An 18,821-nucleotide genomic window follows, 5' to 3' on the forward strand; every position below is an offset into this window, starting at 1 on the left:
GGGAATCGATCGATTCATCGGGTTTGCCGGTTGAACCGTCGATTCAAACGGTTCAATTCCGATTCAATTGCTTCCTGGTTCAATTGGTCGGACTGGACCAGGACTGTGATCAGTCGAATAGGCCAGTCCAGTCCGATTTTTAAAACCATGCCAAAAGCTTTGATATGTTTGAAGAATTGAGAAGATGGACGCATGAAGCTTCAAACTTTAGGAGATGAACTTAAAAAACCTTTCAAGAAATTGGATCTCAATGCAAACAATGATGTTCAAGAGATTGATAATGACTGAAGATGAAAAAAAAAAAAAAAAAAAAAAGAATGAAGATTGAATGACAAGACAAAAATGAATATGATAATTAAAGAATTATATGTTGTTCATTTCTTTTAAATATATTAAATATTGCTAATTTTTAAAGGTTGAATGACGCATATAATTGATCGTTGAGTGGGTGTCAATCTAGTTAAGATGTACTCAAACTATAGTAATGTAATTCTCACTTTTTTTTTCTATAAAAAATAAAAAGTATAATTATTAGAAGTGTTTAAAGTAATAAAAAGAAAATTTATTTAATAAGGAAAAAAAAAAAAGACAAAATGACTTTAAATAATTAAATTAAATTTTTTAACAAAGTACAGCCCATGGGCCACGCCCTGTTGGCACGGCACAGCCCAACATGATTAGCTCATGGGCTTATGAGCCATGTTGGATCACCTATTTAGCATGCATGGGTTTATCCGTCTCGACACGATTTTAAAGTGGGTCGTGCTGCCCAGACACGTTGGCCCATTATGACCTGGGAAACATTGGACTGACATGACCCATTGACCACCTATACGAAGGACGCAACCTCAATACTCTTCCATAAAAGAGAGAACAAGCGAGAAGCAGGATAGCACAACCTCAACCTCATACGCTTCCATAAAAGGGTAAACAATTGAGAAGCAGGATAGGTCAACCTCAACCTCATACGTTTCCATAAAAAGTGTTACCATTGAGAAGCAGGATGGCACAATCCCCTGTGAGGAAAGGCTGAGAAGTGAGGAGTGCTACAGCACAACACTACCACCGCCTACATCCCCCTCTCATCCCACCAATAAACACCCACCGCCTCTGGCCCTCTACTATTCATTGACGAACAAACTCCAGCCCCCATTCATCAATGGAAAAACTCCCACCCCATCCATGCATCCACCCATCCACTTGTCTTCTTCTCATCATTTTGGTGAAAATGGGATTCATACATGTAAATTTTTTTGACGGTGTGATGGAGTCATCATACTCACGGTAACGGATAAACCAGGATAAGCCCCACTTCCACCTGGGCGAGGGGAGGCAGGGAGATATGGCCCTGGTCCCTCCTCGGCAGGCCCCAACCCCACGCCCTTGCTAAACAAGTGTCCCCCACTCTGACACGCATTCCACTTCAGGGCCCTTCATTCCCCTAGCAAAAGTCAAACCATAAAACAACCACCCCACAACTCTCCTCTATTTTCCCATTTCCCCATCTCACATGCCTCCTGTTTTTCCCGGCAGCCAAACATGTCCTCATGTCAATCTCCCGGCACTCCCCTCCCCTCCCCATCCTGCCATTCCCGCGATAATTCGCGCTTTCTCCGAGACTACGCCGCCACCCAGATCAACGCCTTCCTCTGGATCTCCCTTATCGCTGTCACCCTTCTTCTGCTCAGGAAACTCTTCAAGCTCTTTGCTTTGTGGGCTAAAGGGAGCAGGATCTCCGGCCTTCCCTGCCCTTCTTTCTACGGCCACTCCAAGCTTATTTCCGAAACTAATCTCACTGGTGAGGTTCACTTTGGTTGCTTGCAGTGAAATGTCGGGGAAGTTTATTGCGTATCGCCTGTGTTATTTATTTATTTATTTTTTTGGTTTTATTTTTGGCTTATTTCCTATATATGGACTGCAGTCTAATAGACTAGTCCAGTTTGTTTGGTTTCTACAGTTGATGACAAAATATGGGGAAAAGAAAAGAAAAGAAAATAATCGTGGGGCAGGAAAAGATAGGAAAATTCTGGGATCCTTTGTGATTGGTTTTGGTTTTTCTTTCTTCCCAGAACTTGATTGGTCGAGTTAACTGAAATGAATACATACAGTTAGGCTTGGCTCACTGGACTTTGTCGATTTCTTGGAATTCAAGTAGCGGAATCTTTAGGATGTGTTTGGCTGCTGAGAAAGTACAGGAGAGAATATTCAAATGATGGGTTCCTCTTAAAAGATGTCTGGGTCGGTTGTAATTAGTCTGACAACTATGCGATTAGTTCAATTACCGATTGGTGGCTTTTGCGACTGAGACTATCATAGTTTTTAGATCTGCAAATTTTAGAATCGTTTTTTCCTTTCTTAAGCCTAGAAAGGAAATTATGGCATAGAATTACAATTTCAATTTCAATTTTTGGTTACATGCATCAGAGGTTAAACTTAACTTTTTCTTTACTTGGACACCCATGGAATGCTAGGGCTATGTTGAAATATTTGATATTGCTATAAATAAAAAATGAAAAAAATAAATTTTTTTATGTATTTTCAAATTCTTTAATCTTTATATTGAAGATGCATAAAAAATGACTTTAAATATATTTATTATTATTATTTTTTCTTTCTACTTTTGCTTTCTATTTTCTTTTCCTTGCATTTTTCCTCAAATTTTATGGGAATCAAATGTAGCCTATATGATTTGGAGTTGTCTTTTTCTGATCTGGATTGCTAAAGTGTACTGCCTTATTATCAATTTGTTTTCAGGCCTTTTATCGGAGTCACACAACAAATATGGATCAGTTGTGAAGCTGTGGTTAGGTCCTACCCAGCTTCTAGTATCAATAAAGGATCCTGTGCTTATTAAAGAGATGCTCTTAAAGGCTGAGGATAAATTGCCTCTGACAGGGAGGGCTTTCCAACTAGCCTTTGGACCATCGAGTCTCTTTTCTTCCTCTTTTGACAAGGTACACTGTAAAGCTTTTTTCCCCTTTCATGCATATCTTGCTTTCATTTCTCTGACATTTGTTGATTTTTTTATGTTATTTGTGACTGTTGGAACCTCATATTCTTTAATGAACGCATTTATGGGGTTTGTTGATGTTTATATATTAATTCTTTTTTTGCATTAGTGTTGTTACAATTGGTTAAAATAATGGTGAGACCCTGGTATTCATGGTTCTTATTTGGATGTTTACCTCTTCAATTATCATGATTCAAAGGAAGAAAAGATTCTTCACCTTTGATCAATTGAAGCCTAATCAAGAAGGAATTGGTACCACTTTGATCAATTTGTAACCTTAAGCTCTTTCTTCCTATTCCTTTTTGGCCTTCACTAGGAGAGAAAATGTTCTCAAAATTACTTAAAAGAATTTAGGAGTCCAGAAATTTACTGCCTGATCATTTCTAGAGGAATATATATGGAGGCTGGAGAGGAGATCCTAATTGTCACAAAAATCCCCAACTCCAATAGATTTAGGATTCTTGGTTGTATCATATGTTCATAAACCCCTTCAAAAGCCTATTAATTTTACCACTATAAAATTAGAATCACACTGAATTACAACGAAATACCAAATTCTTGCGGAGAAGTCCCTCTCTAACCCAATATCTATAAGCAGAGGTAGGTATGGGGAAAAATCTACCATCAACCCATTATGTCTTATATCTATCAGCAGAGCTCGGTATGAAGAAAAATTTACTGCCACCCTCTTATATCTTATGTTTATTGAGTACCTAATTCAATAACTTCATTGCCAAACAACAATCTTTTGAGAAACCAAGATTCCAAAATAATTTCTATAACATGCTTTTAATAAAATCATTTTTGCTACTGAGGTTCACCAGGCTTGAATTTATTTTGTCAAATTCCATAAATTACCTCAAGGGATTATTTATCTTTCTTTAACAGAATGTGATTTCCTTATTGAGGGTATGCATTCTCACAATCAATCATATTGACTTCCCAAGTTATCAAGATATTGAACATGTAAAATCTCCTTCTTTGGTAAACCAAAGTAATTTAACTTGAGAATTTTAGTTTACAAACATCTTAGGATTGAGAGCCTTAAGTAGATATAAGAGCTATATCAATGAGTGTAATTTCTTTGATATTTTCCCATAGTAGTCTAGTCTAGGTAATATACTAATGCACTACTCAGATGATCAAAGTAGATTGCCCTGTCAGCCATAAGTCAACATGTTACGACTTTTTAGATAAAGTAGCTAGCTTTATTATTAGATGTTTAAGTCATAAGAAAACGATGATTTAGATCTCCTGTGTATGAGTCTGCAGTATAATTTTTACGCTTTGGCATGTCTCATGGAAACATATTTTGCCCAAAATGTGAAACTCAATAAATGTCATTTACCAAACAAGAAGGTATGTCAGGCAGTTTGCTTTCCTGACATGAAATCTTAATATTTTCTTAATTATAATAAGGTGCTGTTGGTCTTGAAAAATGTTATTTTAAAAAAGCTACATGAATACGCTGTTTCCATAATGAGAATGGGAGAGCAACTGAATTATGAAAACATTAGTATATGTTGCATTCTAAAATTATTTCAATAAACGCAACATGTTAATTTGAAGCAATGCTTGTGAATATTTTATGAAACAACTTTATGTTACATCTGTAGGAATTTATTGAGAAAGCAGTTGAAATTTAGGAATTTTGCAATCACATAATTGAATTTCTTTGATAGAAGAATGCTAAAGGAATTTTGGAAGTAAAATATAGAAAATGGGATTAAGCCCATTTTTTTGGGGCTTTTGAGAGAATTCAAATATTTTGATTTTCAATTGGTTGGGAGGTGAGGTGCTTGAAAGATCCTTTTTAATTTCTAGTAGTTTTAAGCGGAATCTTGAGTTTCTTTTGGTTGCTTAAATTGGAATTTTGGATCATATTTGGTGTTCAAGCATCCCTGAATTGCAGCTTGTGCCAAGGCCGCAGGAGACCTTTGCAACTTAGGTGTGTTTTGTGCCTTTTACAATAAGGATCGAGCTAGTGATGTTGTTTTGAGCTGCTATGGCCCCAATGTATGTGTGTATTCGTCGTCTTAGATATGAGTTTTAGGATGATTTAGGTGAGTGTTTTTTGTTCTTGCACCCTTGAATGATGTGTGATGGAGGTTTTAATGTCATTACATACTCTAATGAGGAATTTGGGGCTTGAGGATTTAAATATAAGTCTGCAAGGTTAAGGCACTTTTGCTCATGAATGTGGCCTGTGGATTTTCCTCTTAAGAATGCTGCTTTTGCTTGATCTAATATGCAATATTAGATCATCTTGTAGGACAAGTTTTATTATTATTATTTTTATTTATTTATTGTTATGTTCTTTATTAGTTGGGAAGAAATGTTTTCTGACCTTGTTTAGGAAGTTTCTCCCAGCCTAGTGTTGGAACATAGCTCTGTTGTCCTTGAGTCTGATATTTTGAAGTGGGGCTTTACTCCATTATGGTTTGAGACCATGCGTTTGATGCTTAATTACGAGGGATAGGAGGGTTATAAGTTGATGTAAAAGCTTAAAGAGGTGAAATAAAGACGAAGGATTTGCAATTTGAAATATTTCTTGTTTGGGGATATTCATGAAAGAAAATGGGTGATTTTGGTGATATCAAGGATCTGGATGCTTTGGAAGTGATAATGGAAGAGATGATGGCCTCAAAAGGTTTATGAATGAATTCAAGTAAATTCTCTTTAAACGTGGAAATTACTTGGTAGGCAAAAAGCTAAAGACAATATGATGAGGATGAATATTCAAGATATATATCAAGAGAGGGAATTAGTATTAATTGTAATTAAAGTAGGATTATTATTACTTGGAATTAAATTAGGATTGGTATTTGTTGGAGTCTAATTAGGATTAGCTAGTTGAGTTATAATATAATTAGAATTTGAGTCATGATAGGTTATTAGAGTCCTAGTAGACTTTGAATTTCTTAGAGAAGCCTATAAATAGGCTAATCAATGTAAATCAAAGGAATGAATTTTGATGAATAATATTATACTTTCTTTCATTGCAAGGTTGCAATCCTCAATGGTGAGACTCCATTGATTTTCTTCTAGGTGAGACTCCTAGAAGGCCTTAGTGAGACTCTAAGGTTTTCCATCTCTTCTTCATTGTTTCTTCTTTCTCTCTATTTCTTATCTTATAATTTTCTCTACCATAAAGTTTATTCCTTGTTCCTCTCCTTACACCCTAAAAATAAACCCTAGCCCACCTACCCTTGAGTGTAGGCAACCATCCTAGGGTTGTCCTACATCACAATAGTTTAAAAATCAGGTTTTGCAACTTAAAAACTTTTTCACAGATTGACCAGTGGTGGGAGTAGTTTACTGAACCTTGCAGAATGACTGAAAATTTAATTTCCATTTATTAATCACTTTTGATGGAGTTACATTGGATTTTTTTTCCACCTCTGTTCTGTGGGCAGAAAATACAACTCCTCGTATTGGGATCATATTTTTGTTAATTAGTGCTAGTGGGAGGAGGGCCTCTTTGAGGAGGATATCTAAGAGGTTGTTTACCTGATGCCATATGAATTTTTTGTGACTCTTGACTAGGAAACACTATCCCATCAGAAAGGGCTTTTGTTAAAGGTAGAAGTGCCATGAGGCGTTTTTGTGGCTAACTAGATTGTGGAGGAGAGAGGTTAAAAGGTTGGGAGTCATCTTAAAATTGGATATCCAGCGATATTGGGAAAATGCTTTGGATTGAAATCGAAGGAGTTGGATCAAAAGGTGTCTTTCATTTGTTATTTTTGTACTTGTCATTGGTAAAGCCAAGAGGTGTTGCATCTAGAGGATTTAGACGAGGATATTCACTTTCTCATTTTCCCTTTGCATTTGTTAATGATAGTTGTTGGAGAATGATGAGTGGATGTAGGTTTTAGACTCACTGGAGGTCCGAGTTGGGGAAAAATAGGGATATGGTTTCTTATCTTCAGTTTGCTTACAGTACTATCTGTTTTTTGTGAGGAAATTGAGATTCATGATCTTCTATCACTTGTAAGAAATTTTCTTAGGTTTAGTTTTGGTGAGCTTGTAGGGATCTTTAGGTTAGGCTGGATAGAGTGTGTAGGCAAAGATAGAGGATATCCTGGGTCCTGGAAATGTCTACTTCGTGGCTTTAGTTGTAAAGAACAAATTTGGTTTGTATAACCATGGTTAGGGCACCAACTTGGGTGTTAGACAACAGCCTTGGAAATATGGTTTATAAGATGTGGTTGTTAGGTTGATTCTGCATTATGAAACAGATTTTTTTTTTTTTTTTTTGTGGTAATACCTGTTAACTGATAATAGTGACAAGCAATCTTTTACATTTTTTGCCTTAAAGTTATCTAGATGTCAAATGCTGGCTAGCTTTGTGATCTTGTGCCCATTGATTGCTGTATGTTTTGAATGCCTTCAATCTGACATCTTCCTATCGTAAAATTATTGCTTCATTTTATGGATTACTGTAGCATTATAGTTTATCAAGGCTCAGATGAGAGAATTACATGTTTATTTTTTCATTTCATTTTATTTTATTTTAATTATGATTACACAATTTTCATTTGGAATAATAATTAAAAAATTTCATTGCTATAGGTACAAAAGAGAAGGGAATTGTTGGCTGCAGAATTAAATGGGTACTTGCTCCAGAGAGCAAATGTAATTTCTACAAAAGTTGTGGACCATGTCATGGAAAAATTACATGCTATAATGGGCAAAGGCACCCTTGATTGTAAAATTGTTTCTCAGCATATGGCTTTTTCCATCATGGGTGCCACACTTTTCGGAGATGCGTTCTTAGCCTGGTCCAAGGCAAGTGTTTATGAAGAGCTTCTCATGATGATTGCTAAAGATGCTTGCTTTTGGGCCTCGTATGGTGTTACTCCCTTCTGGAAACAGGGATTTTGGAGGTATCAGCGGTTGTGCATGAAGTTGAAGAGCTTAACTCAAGATGGTATTGAACAATGCAGACAAAATTACAAGCTTTTTAGTCATATGGATAAAAACTCCAATAGTGAAATCTCAAATCCAGAAACAAAGAATGCACCAGAGGCACCATTTTCTTCTGGCATTTTGATGCCTGATAGCTTATCATCGCAAGAGTGTAATGGCCACGTTAATGCAAGAGAAGAGCCTTGTGGGAATATTATGCGTGTAATGTTTCATGGGTGTCTTACTACAGCAGGGTTGATTGGTAACATCTTAGCTAGGCTTGCAACACATCCAGAAATACAGGATAAGGTTGGTGTCTTCTCTTTTCTATATCCCTGTTTTCTTTTTTGAAGATTTTAACTTTATGTTGTTTTTCATGGTCTCCAAATTTGTTGTATCATGTTTAATTCTTGATATAATTTTTTAAGAAGAAAGTGCAACCAAGAACTTCAAAAGCCAACAACTTTACGGTTTGTTTTATTAATACTGGGTATGGCTTTTAAGGACCATAGTTCTTGTGTTTTTCCACTGTATTATTGCGTGGTTCTTGCTTATTGCCCTTAATCTTCATCCTGAATCTATGCATATCTGGTTTAAGGTGATGATACTTTTCTGTAGTATATTTCTCAACTGATAAAATTCATTTGAAACTCCAAATTATGTTATGGTTTAGTTGATGTATACTTATCATGGTGTGCTGCTCTGCCCTTTTTAACCTTAATTTGTTTATAATCCTTAAAACACTTGTTCGGCTAGGATTAATTTCCCATTCCATTTCTGACCCATGAACTTAATACTTTTCTTACTGATTGACAATAATCATGATTCCTCACGGCATGCTGCTGCTATCCCATTTTTAATTTTTTTCTGTTGTAAAATTCTTAAAAACTCAAGTTGCTTGGATTTCAGGCACCTGAGCTAGGAGTTGGTTTGAATGTTGTGTTAACTAGGATAGCAGGAAAAGAAAATGGGAACAGGTACAAAGGATATGCTACAATGTTGTTTACTGAGAGGCAAATGTCATTTGTTTCGGTACCATATGATTCAGGGTGTATTGTGTTATTTGCCAAGTAGTCTTTTTAGACTTAAAAGTTCAATTTCATTCTTATGAATGCAATTATATGACATTTGATGCCAAATTCTTGACATGACGTTAGATAGTGAAACAATTTATATGTGATTAATCTTCTTTCAAAGTAGAAGAGGCCATAGCTGCGCTTTAACTAAAGCTAAATGCTTTCTTTGAATTTAAAGTACCTTTAAGACAACATTTTCAAAGAAAAACAGGTTGAAAAACTAAAATTTTCTAAACAATTTTCACAAATATTAAAACTGTGCATGCATTACAAAGTTTCACGTATGTGGCTGTTGTTGTGGTTGGTTTTTCATTTATTAATGTATATAAAATATTGTGGGTATTGTTGCCCTTGAGGCTTGGCTCAAGTGGTAGAGGGTTGGGGATGGTTTGTGGGGGATTCCGGGCTCAAGTCCCAGTGGGGACAAGTGGGGTATTGTCAGGAAACTGTATTTCAGTTATATCTATTATTTTGGAGTTATTTTATATTATAATGGTGTGTGAAGTATTGATGGTATTAGAAGGTGAGAGGGGGATGCTGAAGCAGAGGTGGAGCCTTTTGTTCTTAATGGTCATGGCCTTAACCATATGGTTTAGTTATTATTATTAATTGATTTTATTCAGAAATGGGATGAAAAAAGTATAAGAAATAAAAGAACAGGGAAAAGACTAGAAAAATTATATAAAAAATTAAATTAGAAATCCTTAATCTTAACAAAACTTTGTATTAATTTTCTTGTAACGTGTTTCTTCAACCTTTCTGAGCTTATACAAGTGTAAAGAAATTAATATTTAACAATTCCTCCATGAGAGTGATAGATCATATTTGGTAAGCCTATTACACACACACACACACAAAGAAAAAGGACAAAAGGAGTGGGGGGAAAAAAAGAAAGAAGCCAAAAGAAAAAGAAAAAGAAATGGAGAAAGAAAAAAAATTATATTTGGTAAGTGTCTGCCTATTGGACACTTAACGGTGTCTCAAGATGTGGGGTGAGTGTTTAATGAGAGTCTCACATCTTGGGCCTTTGGCTGACGTTACTTAATGCCTAAATGTTCTGTCAAAGGGTCTCTTCATTATAGAAAACACAAAAGAAAATGAAATATCATTAAAATTAGTTTAAAATTAGTTAGAAATTTATACATTTTCAAATTATTTAATCTTTATATAGAAGAGGTAAAATAAGGGAAATGAGTTTGAAGTAGCATATAAAAAAAATGTATTGACTTTAAATCTATTTTTTAATTTTTCCTTTACTTTTTCATTCCTTCTACTTTTCCCTTTATTTTCTTTCCCTTACATTTTTCCACAAATTTTCTGGGAACCAAACATAACCTAAAGGTCTTCAAAACCATGCATATCTTTAATACCATGCATATCCTATAGTACTGATAACTATGTTCCTTGATGTCCTAAATACTAGATTCCTTGCTTCCCAAATAGATGCTGGGGCTTCTATTCGCTATTAAGAGCAATTCTTTCACCTTAACCTCCTAATGTTCAATAGCAATGAACCCATAAAGTGCATTCTAAGTGCAAAATAAACAAGGAAGAAAGCACACTCAGAACTTTCAAGAGAAATAGCTATGATTATCTGTTCAGCTTTGTTTTACTTTCTCACCCCATACACACAGACATGCACCCATGCATGACCTGAGGGTGATTCAACACAAGTGATTGTTTTAATAGGTAAAAATTTTGCTTAGGAAGAAACTGCAAATGGATCTTTAGTATTAGCTGATTGAGATTTTCTTGTTGCTTTGTTCAGGATTTGGTAATTAAGAATATATAAATTATCTGAATTGCAATTTATGTTTGGTAAATTTGCTGCAGATTTACTCAGAGATAATCATGTCTCGGAAAGGGGCACAGAAGCAAAAACAACAAAATGTTGATAAGATGCTTGTTTTGTTGGCCACTGTATATGAATCTGCCCGCCTTATGCCAGCTGGACCTTTGTTACAAAGATGCTCTCTAAAACATGGTATGAAATTACTTGCTTCTTCAGTAAGTACAATACACTTCCTATCTAGAGTTTTCTGTGGATACTGACAAGCTGCCTGTTGTGTTGGGATGTATTTGAATTCCCTCTGCTATAAAATTACATACGCTCATCAATTGTTTACTCTTTTGTTTTAAAAAAATGATAATTAAACATGAAATTTACATTTGCCATTTGTTGACACATTGTTATGATACTTTTATTTTTAATGCACCAGCATCATGAATTCCCATTTTGAAATGTAATCTCCATGACAAAAGACACATAGGCAAGTAGTTTGAGAAATTAGATTTTAGGTTATATACTTTTAAGGGAGATTTTGAAAATCATTGACAAGTTTATGGAAATTTTGTTTGAAATTTTATATGAAAAGGATATATGGTGGCATATTTACAGAATTGAAATATTAATTGTTAAGGAGACAATAAAAGGGAAAAATGAAAAATTTTGAGATTATGAAAAGAATTAAATACCTAATATATATTACTTTGTTGGATGTGTGACTGAAGAGTAAACTGTCAAAACCTATTTTGATATATAATTCATCTGAATCACAGATAATTTGAATAATAAACCTAAATTTGTCCTCGTTAGCTTCTGTAGTTGCATTTCCAGCTGCAAGAAACTTTGATTCCTCTGAATTTTTGTTCTAATGATTTCATAAACGTGATTGTTTATGAATTGATGTCATACTTGGATAGAGATCTCACTATATGCATGTCTGATGTTGGAAATGTGATTGCTCAGGGTTTTTCTTCAATAATTGCCTGTATCATTTTACCTAAGTTTATTGAAAATTTTGAAACAAGCTTTTGTTTTAGTTTTCCTTCTTACAAACTCTTCCAGATGTACTGTCGCATGGTCATGCTCGTTTTTTTAATCATTGTGCTTATTTTACTGTTCCCATATTTGTTTTTGCTATTTTTTTTTTTTTAAGTAAAATTCTTTGCCCATGTGCTTTCACTGATTCATTTTCTTTCTTTTCTTACCACAAGACTTAAATCTGAAAACTGGCTTAACCATACCAGCTGGAGCAATACTTGTTGTTCCTGTACAGTTGGTACAGATGGATGATTCTTGTTGGGGGAATGACGCTAGGCAGTTTAATCCATATCGATTTTTGTCTAAAGCTGTGAAGGGACCTGAATTAGCAAACATCTCGTCTTTAGCAGGTTTTTGTCCCTTCTATACCAATAGTAATTTGCTCCATCATAACATTTATGTTCTTTGTGTTGCTTTTCTTCTGTCAAATTTGCAGTCATGGTGATATAGGTTATTATAATTTCATGAATACCAAAGTTCATCCCATTAACTTAACCTTTTGATTTGGTATGTATTAATGTATCACTCTGATCGTGGCACCAGAAATTGAAGGCGAGGGGGCGGGGGGCAGAGGGGCACTTGCCCCTCCTCTGGGTATATGCAAGTGACTGATGGATGTCACTTTATTGTGCTGAAGCTTCTTCAATTTGTTTTTCAGTACAGTACAAATATTGCCCTTACCATCCATTATACATGTTGGCCTTGGAAAATGTAGAACAGTTGCAATTTTTTTAAGGTTAACATGCCATGGAACCATCAATCCTACAAGATGCTCCATCCATAACTCAATTTTGGTGATCTTTGCTTTTAGGGACTGTAGAAGATCTTGTGGATCCAGATCAGGACTCATGCATTTTGGATGACCCAAATCACAATGCTGCCTTTCTTCCCTTTGGTTCTGGGACACGAGCATGTGTTGGCCAGAAATTTGTAATTCTTGGAGTTGCCGCCTTATTTGCATCTTTGCTCGAACACTACGAGGTATGTTGCTTTTCCTCTCACTATCTCTGTTAGTGACATGATATGCTAGTTTATTTCACCTCTTAATTTGTGTTATTCTATATGCTGTAATTGAGATGAGAATATCTGGAGTTTCTTTTCCTCCTAAAGAAATAAAAGAAAGTTGGAGGTTACAGCATTAGTGTGATGTTCTTTACAGCAAGTTGGAGGTTCTAAAGGATTTGGGAAGCGTCCAAGAGAATGAAATTGATTTGAAACACTGAGTCAATGACCTTACTAGAAGTGTTGCTAGGGATAATTTAGAAAGGTGAAATAGACAACTGGGACATGACTAGTGTTAAGCTGCATTGTTGATAGTTTTTTAATAGACAGAATTTATTTTCTTTAAAGAAACAATGGGATGATGCAAGCAATAAATAATGATGATATATGTAACACTACTGGAGTAAGAGAAAGACGAGTTATATTGCCAATAGGGTTTTTTTTGGCAAGATTCTCATTCAGAACTTGTTTAAGGAGTAACTTATTTTTAGTCTTGTTTTCCTAGTCTTTGATTGGTCTTAGGAGTCAAATATCAGTCATTACCTTTAATGAGAGTTCGAAGAGACAACTTAATGTTAAGATCCAAAGTATCTAGAAGGTGGTTACTAATTGGTTGTGTGCTATTTCTTGTGGAGGGCCTAAGAATGTGTAAGTTCGTTAAAGTAATTAAAGTCTTTGTCTTCCAAAAGGATACTACAAATATTATATCAGGAGGGAGACTTTTAGGTATGAATGCTTAAGGACCTTAGGTGTGATTGGCTAAGCCGTCCTGCCTTAGGTCTGTTGCATAAGACACCCTATCTGTACATTTCTCTTGCGTTCACTCCTTGTATATTTTTCTTCTTCCTAAATCTTTTAATCAAACATTACAACCTCCATTCTGTTAGTGTAGCTCTTAGCCTAAATTCCAAAATTAACCTCATGAATCACATTTTTTTATAGAACCATTGAGAGCTCTAATTCTTCATTTGAATTGAGATCTGCAGATAAGGCTTCAGCCAGGATCTGAGGATGACCCCAAGCCAATGTTGAATGACAGTGTTCTTCAGCTCCTTCCTAGTCCAAAGATAGTATTTATGAAGAGGAACAGCCGAGAATAAAAGAAGATGAAATCATCATGTGTGAATAATAATCTCCATGTTATTTTCTCCGTTTTAATCAGAGGTCATAGATGGAACGACAACCTTTCAAATTCCCTTTTTTCAGTCAAAGTTGATGGGGGAGAGTGTTTCCTTTCTCCTTTTTTAGCTTATGAAGCTGGCAAAGTGGAGGATGCTACATGAGTGTGTTTGGAAACCTTATGTTTTTTCCTCCCTGTTTTTAAATGGCTCTAGCTGCTGTCTTTTATCCCATGAGTGATTCTTGATTTGCTTTTCAGGCACCATGGCCTTCCTGTAGCAGCTAGGCCTCATGTTTTTCTTCCCCATCTTCCAATCTGTAACTTTTTCACTTTGTTCTCAGTACTTTTTTTTCTCCAGAAGGGAGTTTATGTAGAATTTGATGCTCATGCTCAAGAAATAATGTATACAAATAATATAATATGTTGCTTCAGTACTTCAACATACTACTGAAATGATTCCAATGGTTTCAAATTTGGTGCTAGTGTTGATAAAACTCAACTATTTTGGGTGAGAATTACATTTGGTCTTGAAAGGGAAAATTCTCCAAGATGGGTATCCAAGTTCAGCTAGTGAGAGGTGAATGTGATTGAGTTGGAATCCTGGTTGGTACTGTTCTCTTTTAATTTGCTTATCTTGATGCATGTCAAGAGTAAGGGCACCAAGCGTTAATGACGTGAGGACCCATCTCTATGAATGTCTAAACCACTAGACTATGCAACCAACTTAACAAATGTTTCAATAAAATAAAATATATAAAATAGTATTTTTTTTGTCCAAAATTTTCTCATTCAAGTCTATTTAACAAATATAAATATTTATGTTCACAATTATTTTTATTATAATTATATAAGGATAAGTATAAAAATAATATAATAATTTTTAAAAGTTTAAAATAATAAAAGAGATAGAGATAAAATTAAATATTAAAATTTTATTTTCACCATGGTCTTAAAAATCGGACCGGATCGGCCGGTCTGGTTCGATCAATTGGATCGGGAAGCAATTGAATCGGAATTGAACTGTTTGAACCGGTGGTTCGATTGGCTAACCGGATGAACCGATCGGTTCCCTCCATACCCAACAATTCATTTTCCTTCCCCCTTTCCCATGCAATTGGTATCTCTATTGTCGCCTGGAGCATCATCTCGCCAGCAACACCCCCGACACTGGGAACCCCGCCCCACCTCCCCCACCGCACGCTGAAAAGCCTTCCCAACCTTGGCAGCACCCAACGCAAATCCCGTCACCCCACCCTCGACGGCGGACTGGAAAACTCCCCCCGTGACGACAAAGAGCCTTCCTACCGGAAGTTCTCCCACCCCTGGAAAGCTCCTCTTTTTCTCTCTCTGTCTTTCCCTTCCCCCCATCCCATGACAGGAAAAATTGTCTTCTATTTTAGTTTTTTAAAATTTAATTTTCTCTCTTTCTCTTCTACCCCCATCCCCTCCACAACTAGGAAAACCTTGCCTTCCATTTTAGTTTTTAAAAATTTTATATTTAATTTTTTTAATTTTTTATTGATTATAATTGTTGTGATACGTTTAATATTTAATTTTTTATTTATTTTTTATTTATTACATATTGACATTTTAATTTGTTGAAATTATTGAAAATATTAGGTTGATTGACAACTATAAATAAAAAATTTTGTGAAAAAAAATCAACAAACATGATAAATACTATCAAAATTTAGATAAAATTAATTATTTTTATTCATTAATTTTTTTAAAAAAATTAATAATATATAAAAATATATATTAATGACGTCACCGATTCGATCGTCAGTCTGACTAGTGAACCGTGAACTAGTAACTTTTCTGGTTCGATGATCGATCCAGTTATGAAAACATTGGCTTTTAGCATCTATGCTATAAGAGTTGTCCTCCTGACTCCTATTATATTTGCAACTATAGAAAAAGCAGATTCCGATGCTATAGTAAACATTGGTAGGGTTAGTAGATCACATGTCATTTTAGATAGCACAAGAAAAATGGATTCATGAGATTTCCACCACTTCATAATATCAAAAATTTGTACTTCATTAGGGGATAGGTATAAACAATAATTAGTATCTAAATATTTTGAAATATCACACCTACTTGAAGAACCAACCTGTCGTTTTCCCTTAGCTAATTGCATAAAGAATGAATCATTTCCAAATGTAGATGAATTTATAGTACTTGAAGAGACACTACCATATTTATTTTCTTAATATTTATATAAGTTGTTTAATTGTTCGTATATTTTACCCTCTAGTTCGAATGGTTGGTTCATACAAATAACTATGAAATTTAAAATATTTTTTACACCTTCAACCTTAACTCTTGGATCCATAGAAGCAGCTAAACAATACAGTGGTGAAATAGTCTTCCAATATTTCAAAAAAAAATTTCCACTTGTACACATATTTCACTAAAAATGGGATGTTCCCTCTATTGTTGAAACATATCACCCATGTTACAAGTACATCTAAGTGTTATACAAGATCTAGGAGTATATACAGCAGAACACATGTTAGTAGTATCATAAAAAACCTTTAAGAATTTTTAAAAAAAAAAACCTTTCTCCCAATCATTCGAAATTATTATAATTTCACCTATCTTACTATTCACATAATCTAATAGTATGTTATGATACCCTACATAAGATTTTAACATTAGGTAGGTAGAATTCCAACGATGACCGATATCAAGACGAAATTTTCTCTTCTCCAAACCTACTGATTGACATAAATTATATTCTTGTAATTTGTTAGATAAATCAAGAAATAGTATAGTAGACTGGATAGCATGTAATGAGGGTGATATTAATTTTAAACCATGGATAGCATGTAATGAGGGTGATATTAATTTTAAACCATCTTGTACTATTGAATTAATTATATGACAAACACATCTCACATGAAATATTTCACTTAGTGGACCTTCTCTAATTGTTCTTACAAATAAATTTATGACACTTTTATTATTTGAAGCATTATCAAATGTAATACTAAAAATTTTGCTTTGTATGTCATATTCTCTAAAAACACTTGTCAAAGAATCATATATGGCAGGTCCATCATGAGGATGTAATATTTTACGAAAACCTAATATTTTCTTTTGTAATTTCATTTTTGAATCTGTATAATGTGATGTCACACATGTAAAAGATTCATTACTTTGATTAGTCCATATATTTGAGGTCACAGATACAATACCACTATGATTTTTAAATTCTTCAATTATTAATTGTTTTTCATTTTTGTAACATTTAATTACATCATTATAAGAAGTAATCCTAGGAATTCTATGATAGGTTGGTTGGGCATACTTGTGCATGAAATGTACAAATCTAAGATTTTCTCCAAATATCAATGGAAGCCCCATACTAGCTACCATTCCAGCTAATCCTTCTCTTAGGAATTGTTAATTGTATATAAAGGGGGACATTGGAGATATGCTAGATCCTATTTCGTTTTAACTTATTTGGGATTGTCTAGGGTCTAATGTAGAGGTGTCCAATGGGTCAGGACGTCATTTTTGACCCGTGGCTTGGCAAGCCAAAAGATTGGGTCGGGCCAACACGAACCAACAATGTAGAGGATTGGGCCTGCATGGCCCAAAGAAGCGGGTCATGCTAGGCCTAAAAAAACAACCCGTCGGCCCACAGTGTTGGCCAGGGTGTCGGCCCGCGTGTTGGCCCATCATGTCGGCCTATCATGCCGGCCCACTTGGCCCTTTTAAATTTCACTTTTTACTTTTTACTTTTTATTACATGTCAAATGTCTATAATACCCTTCTCAATAACTATATAATGACTAGTTTTAGGGGTAAAAAAGTAAATCAATAGTTATTTTTACTGTTTTCATGTCAAGTATCTATATTACCCCTACCAACAACTATATAATGGCTAGTTTAAAGGATAAATAAGTAAATCACTCACTATTAATATTTTTTATGTCAAATATCTATAATACCCCTTTCAACAACTATAAAACAACTAGTTCTAGGGGTAAATAAGTAAATGACTCACCAATGCTTCTCTATAAATACCCTTCATTTTAAGTCTTTCTCACACAATTCTCTAGTTTCTCTCTTTATATTGTTTACAATTCTCTCTAATTTCTCTTTTTACAATTCTTTAATTTGAAATTCTCTACAAGTGGTAAAGGTATCTACTAACACTACAAGTGGTCATCATTCACAAGGTTGAGGTATTTATATTCAGTTATTTCATTTATTTATTTTAATTCTATATATTTAATTTAATTGTTCTCTTCCTTTTACCTTTTTTTTTTCCTCTAAAATTAAAAATGGATCATCATCACCTAAATGTTGAAAACCTTGACTTTGGTATTGATGCATGTAATGAATTTAATCATTTTGAATATGACGAGACTCCTACCTCCTCTAGTGTCCTTTTCTCTAACCTTCCCCAACCCAATCCCATAAGTAAAAGACCTAGGGCTAGTAGACACACATCTATAGTATGGAATCACTTCACTATAATAAATAGACAAAATACAAGAGGAGATGTAGAAAATCTAGCAAAATGTAAATATTGTAAAAAAAAAAAAAAACATATAGTTGCAAAGCTAGTGGTGGCACAGGTCACCTTAGAAGACATGTCAAATAATGTACCAAAAAACATGGTACATTAGACCCTAGACAATCCCAAATAAGTCAAAACAAAATAAGATGTAATACATCTTCAATGTCCCCCTTTATATACAATCAACAATTCCTAAGAAAATGGTTAGTTGGAATGGTAGCTAGTATGGGGCTTCCATTGACATTTGGAGAAGATCCTAGATTTGTACATTTCTTGCACAAGTATGCCCAACCAACCTATCATAGTATTCATAGGACCATTTCTTGTCATGATGTAATTAAATGTTA

General features: G+C 34.6%; 1 protein-coding gene across 3 annotated transcripts; it reads left to right on the forward strand.

Annotated features, from left to right (window-relative positions):
• The first annotated feature begins 1,011 nt into the window (after positions 1-1,011).
• Positions 1,012-14,413, forward strand: LOC117928645 (11-oxo-beta-amyrin 30-oxidase-like). 3 transcript variants are annotated; one of them, XM_034848591.1, is made up of 7 exons: positions 1,015-1,798; positions 2,755-2,954; positions 7,583-8,227; positions 10,828-10,978; positions 11,992-12,168; positions 12,639-12,799; positions 13,807-14,413. In XM_034848591.1, exons 1-7 carry the CDS (start codon positions 1,540-1,542, stop codon positions 13,918-13,920), a joined length of 1,707 nt encoding a protein of 568 aa, XP_034704482.1. In that variant the 5' UTR covers positions 1,015-1,539; the 3' UTR covers positions 13,921-14,413. The 3 variants fall into 3 exon arrangements, with proteins under 3 accessions (XP_034704483.1, XP_034704482.1, XP_034704481.1); XM_034848590.1 differs by having other exon boundaries at positions 1,017-1,798; positions 12,630-12,799; XM_034848592.1 differs by lacking the exon at positions 11,992-12,168 and having other exon boundaries at positions 1,012-1,798; positions 12,630-12,799.
• Positions 14,414-18,821: the final 4,408 nt, after the last annotated feature.

The sequence above is a fragment of the Vitis riparia genome, chromosome 13 (assembly GCF_004353265.1).
Source record: "Vitis riparia cultivar Riparia Gloire de Montpellier isolate 1030 chromosome 13, EGFV_Vit.rip_1.0, whole genome shotgun sequence".
Classification (NCBI taxonomy): Eukaryota; Viridiplantae; Streptophyta; class Magnoliopsida; order Vitales; family Vitaceae; genus Vitis; species Vitis riparia.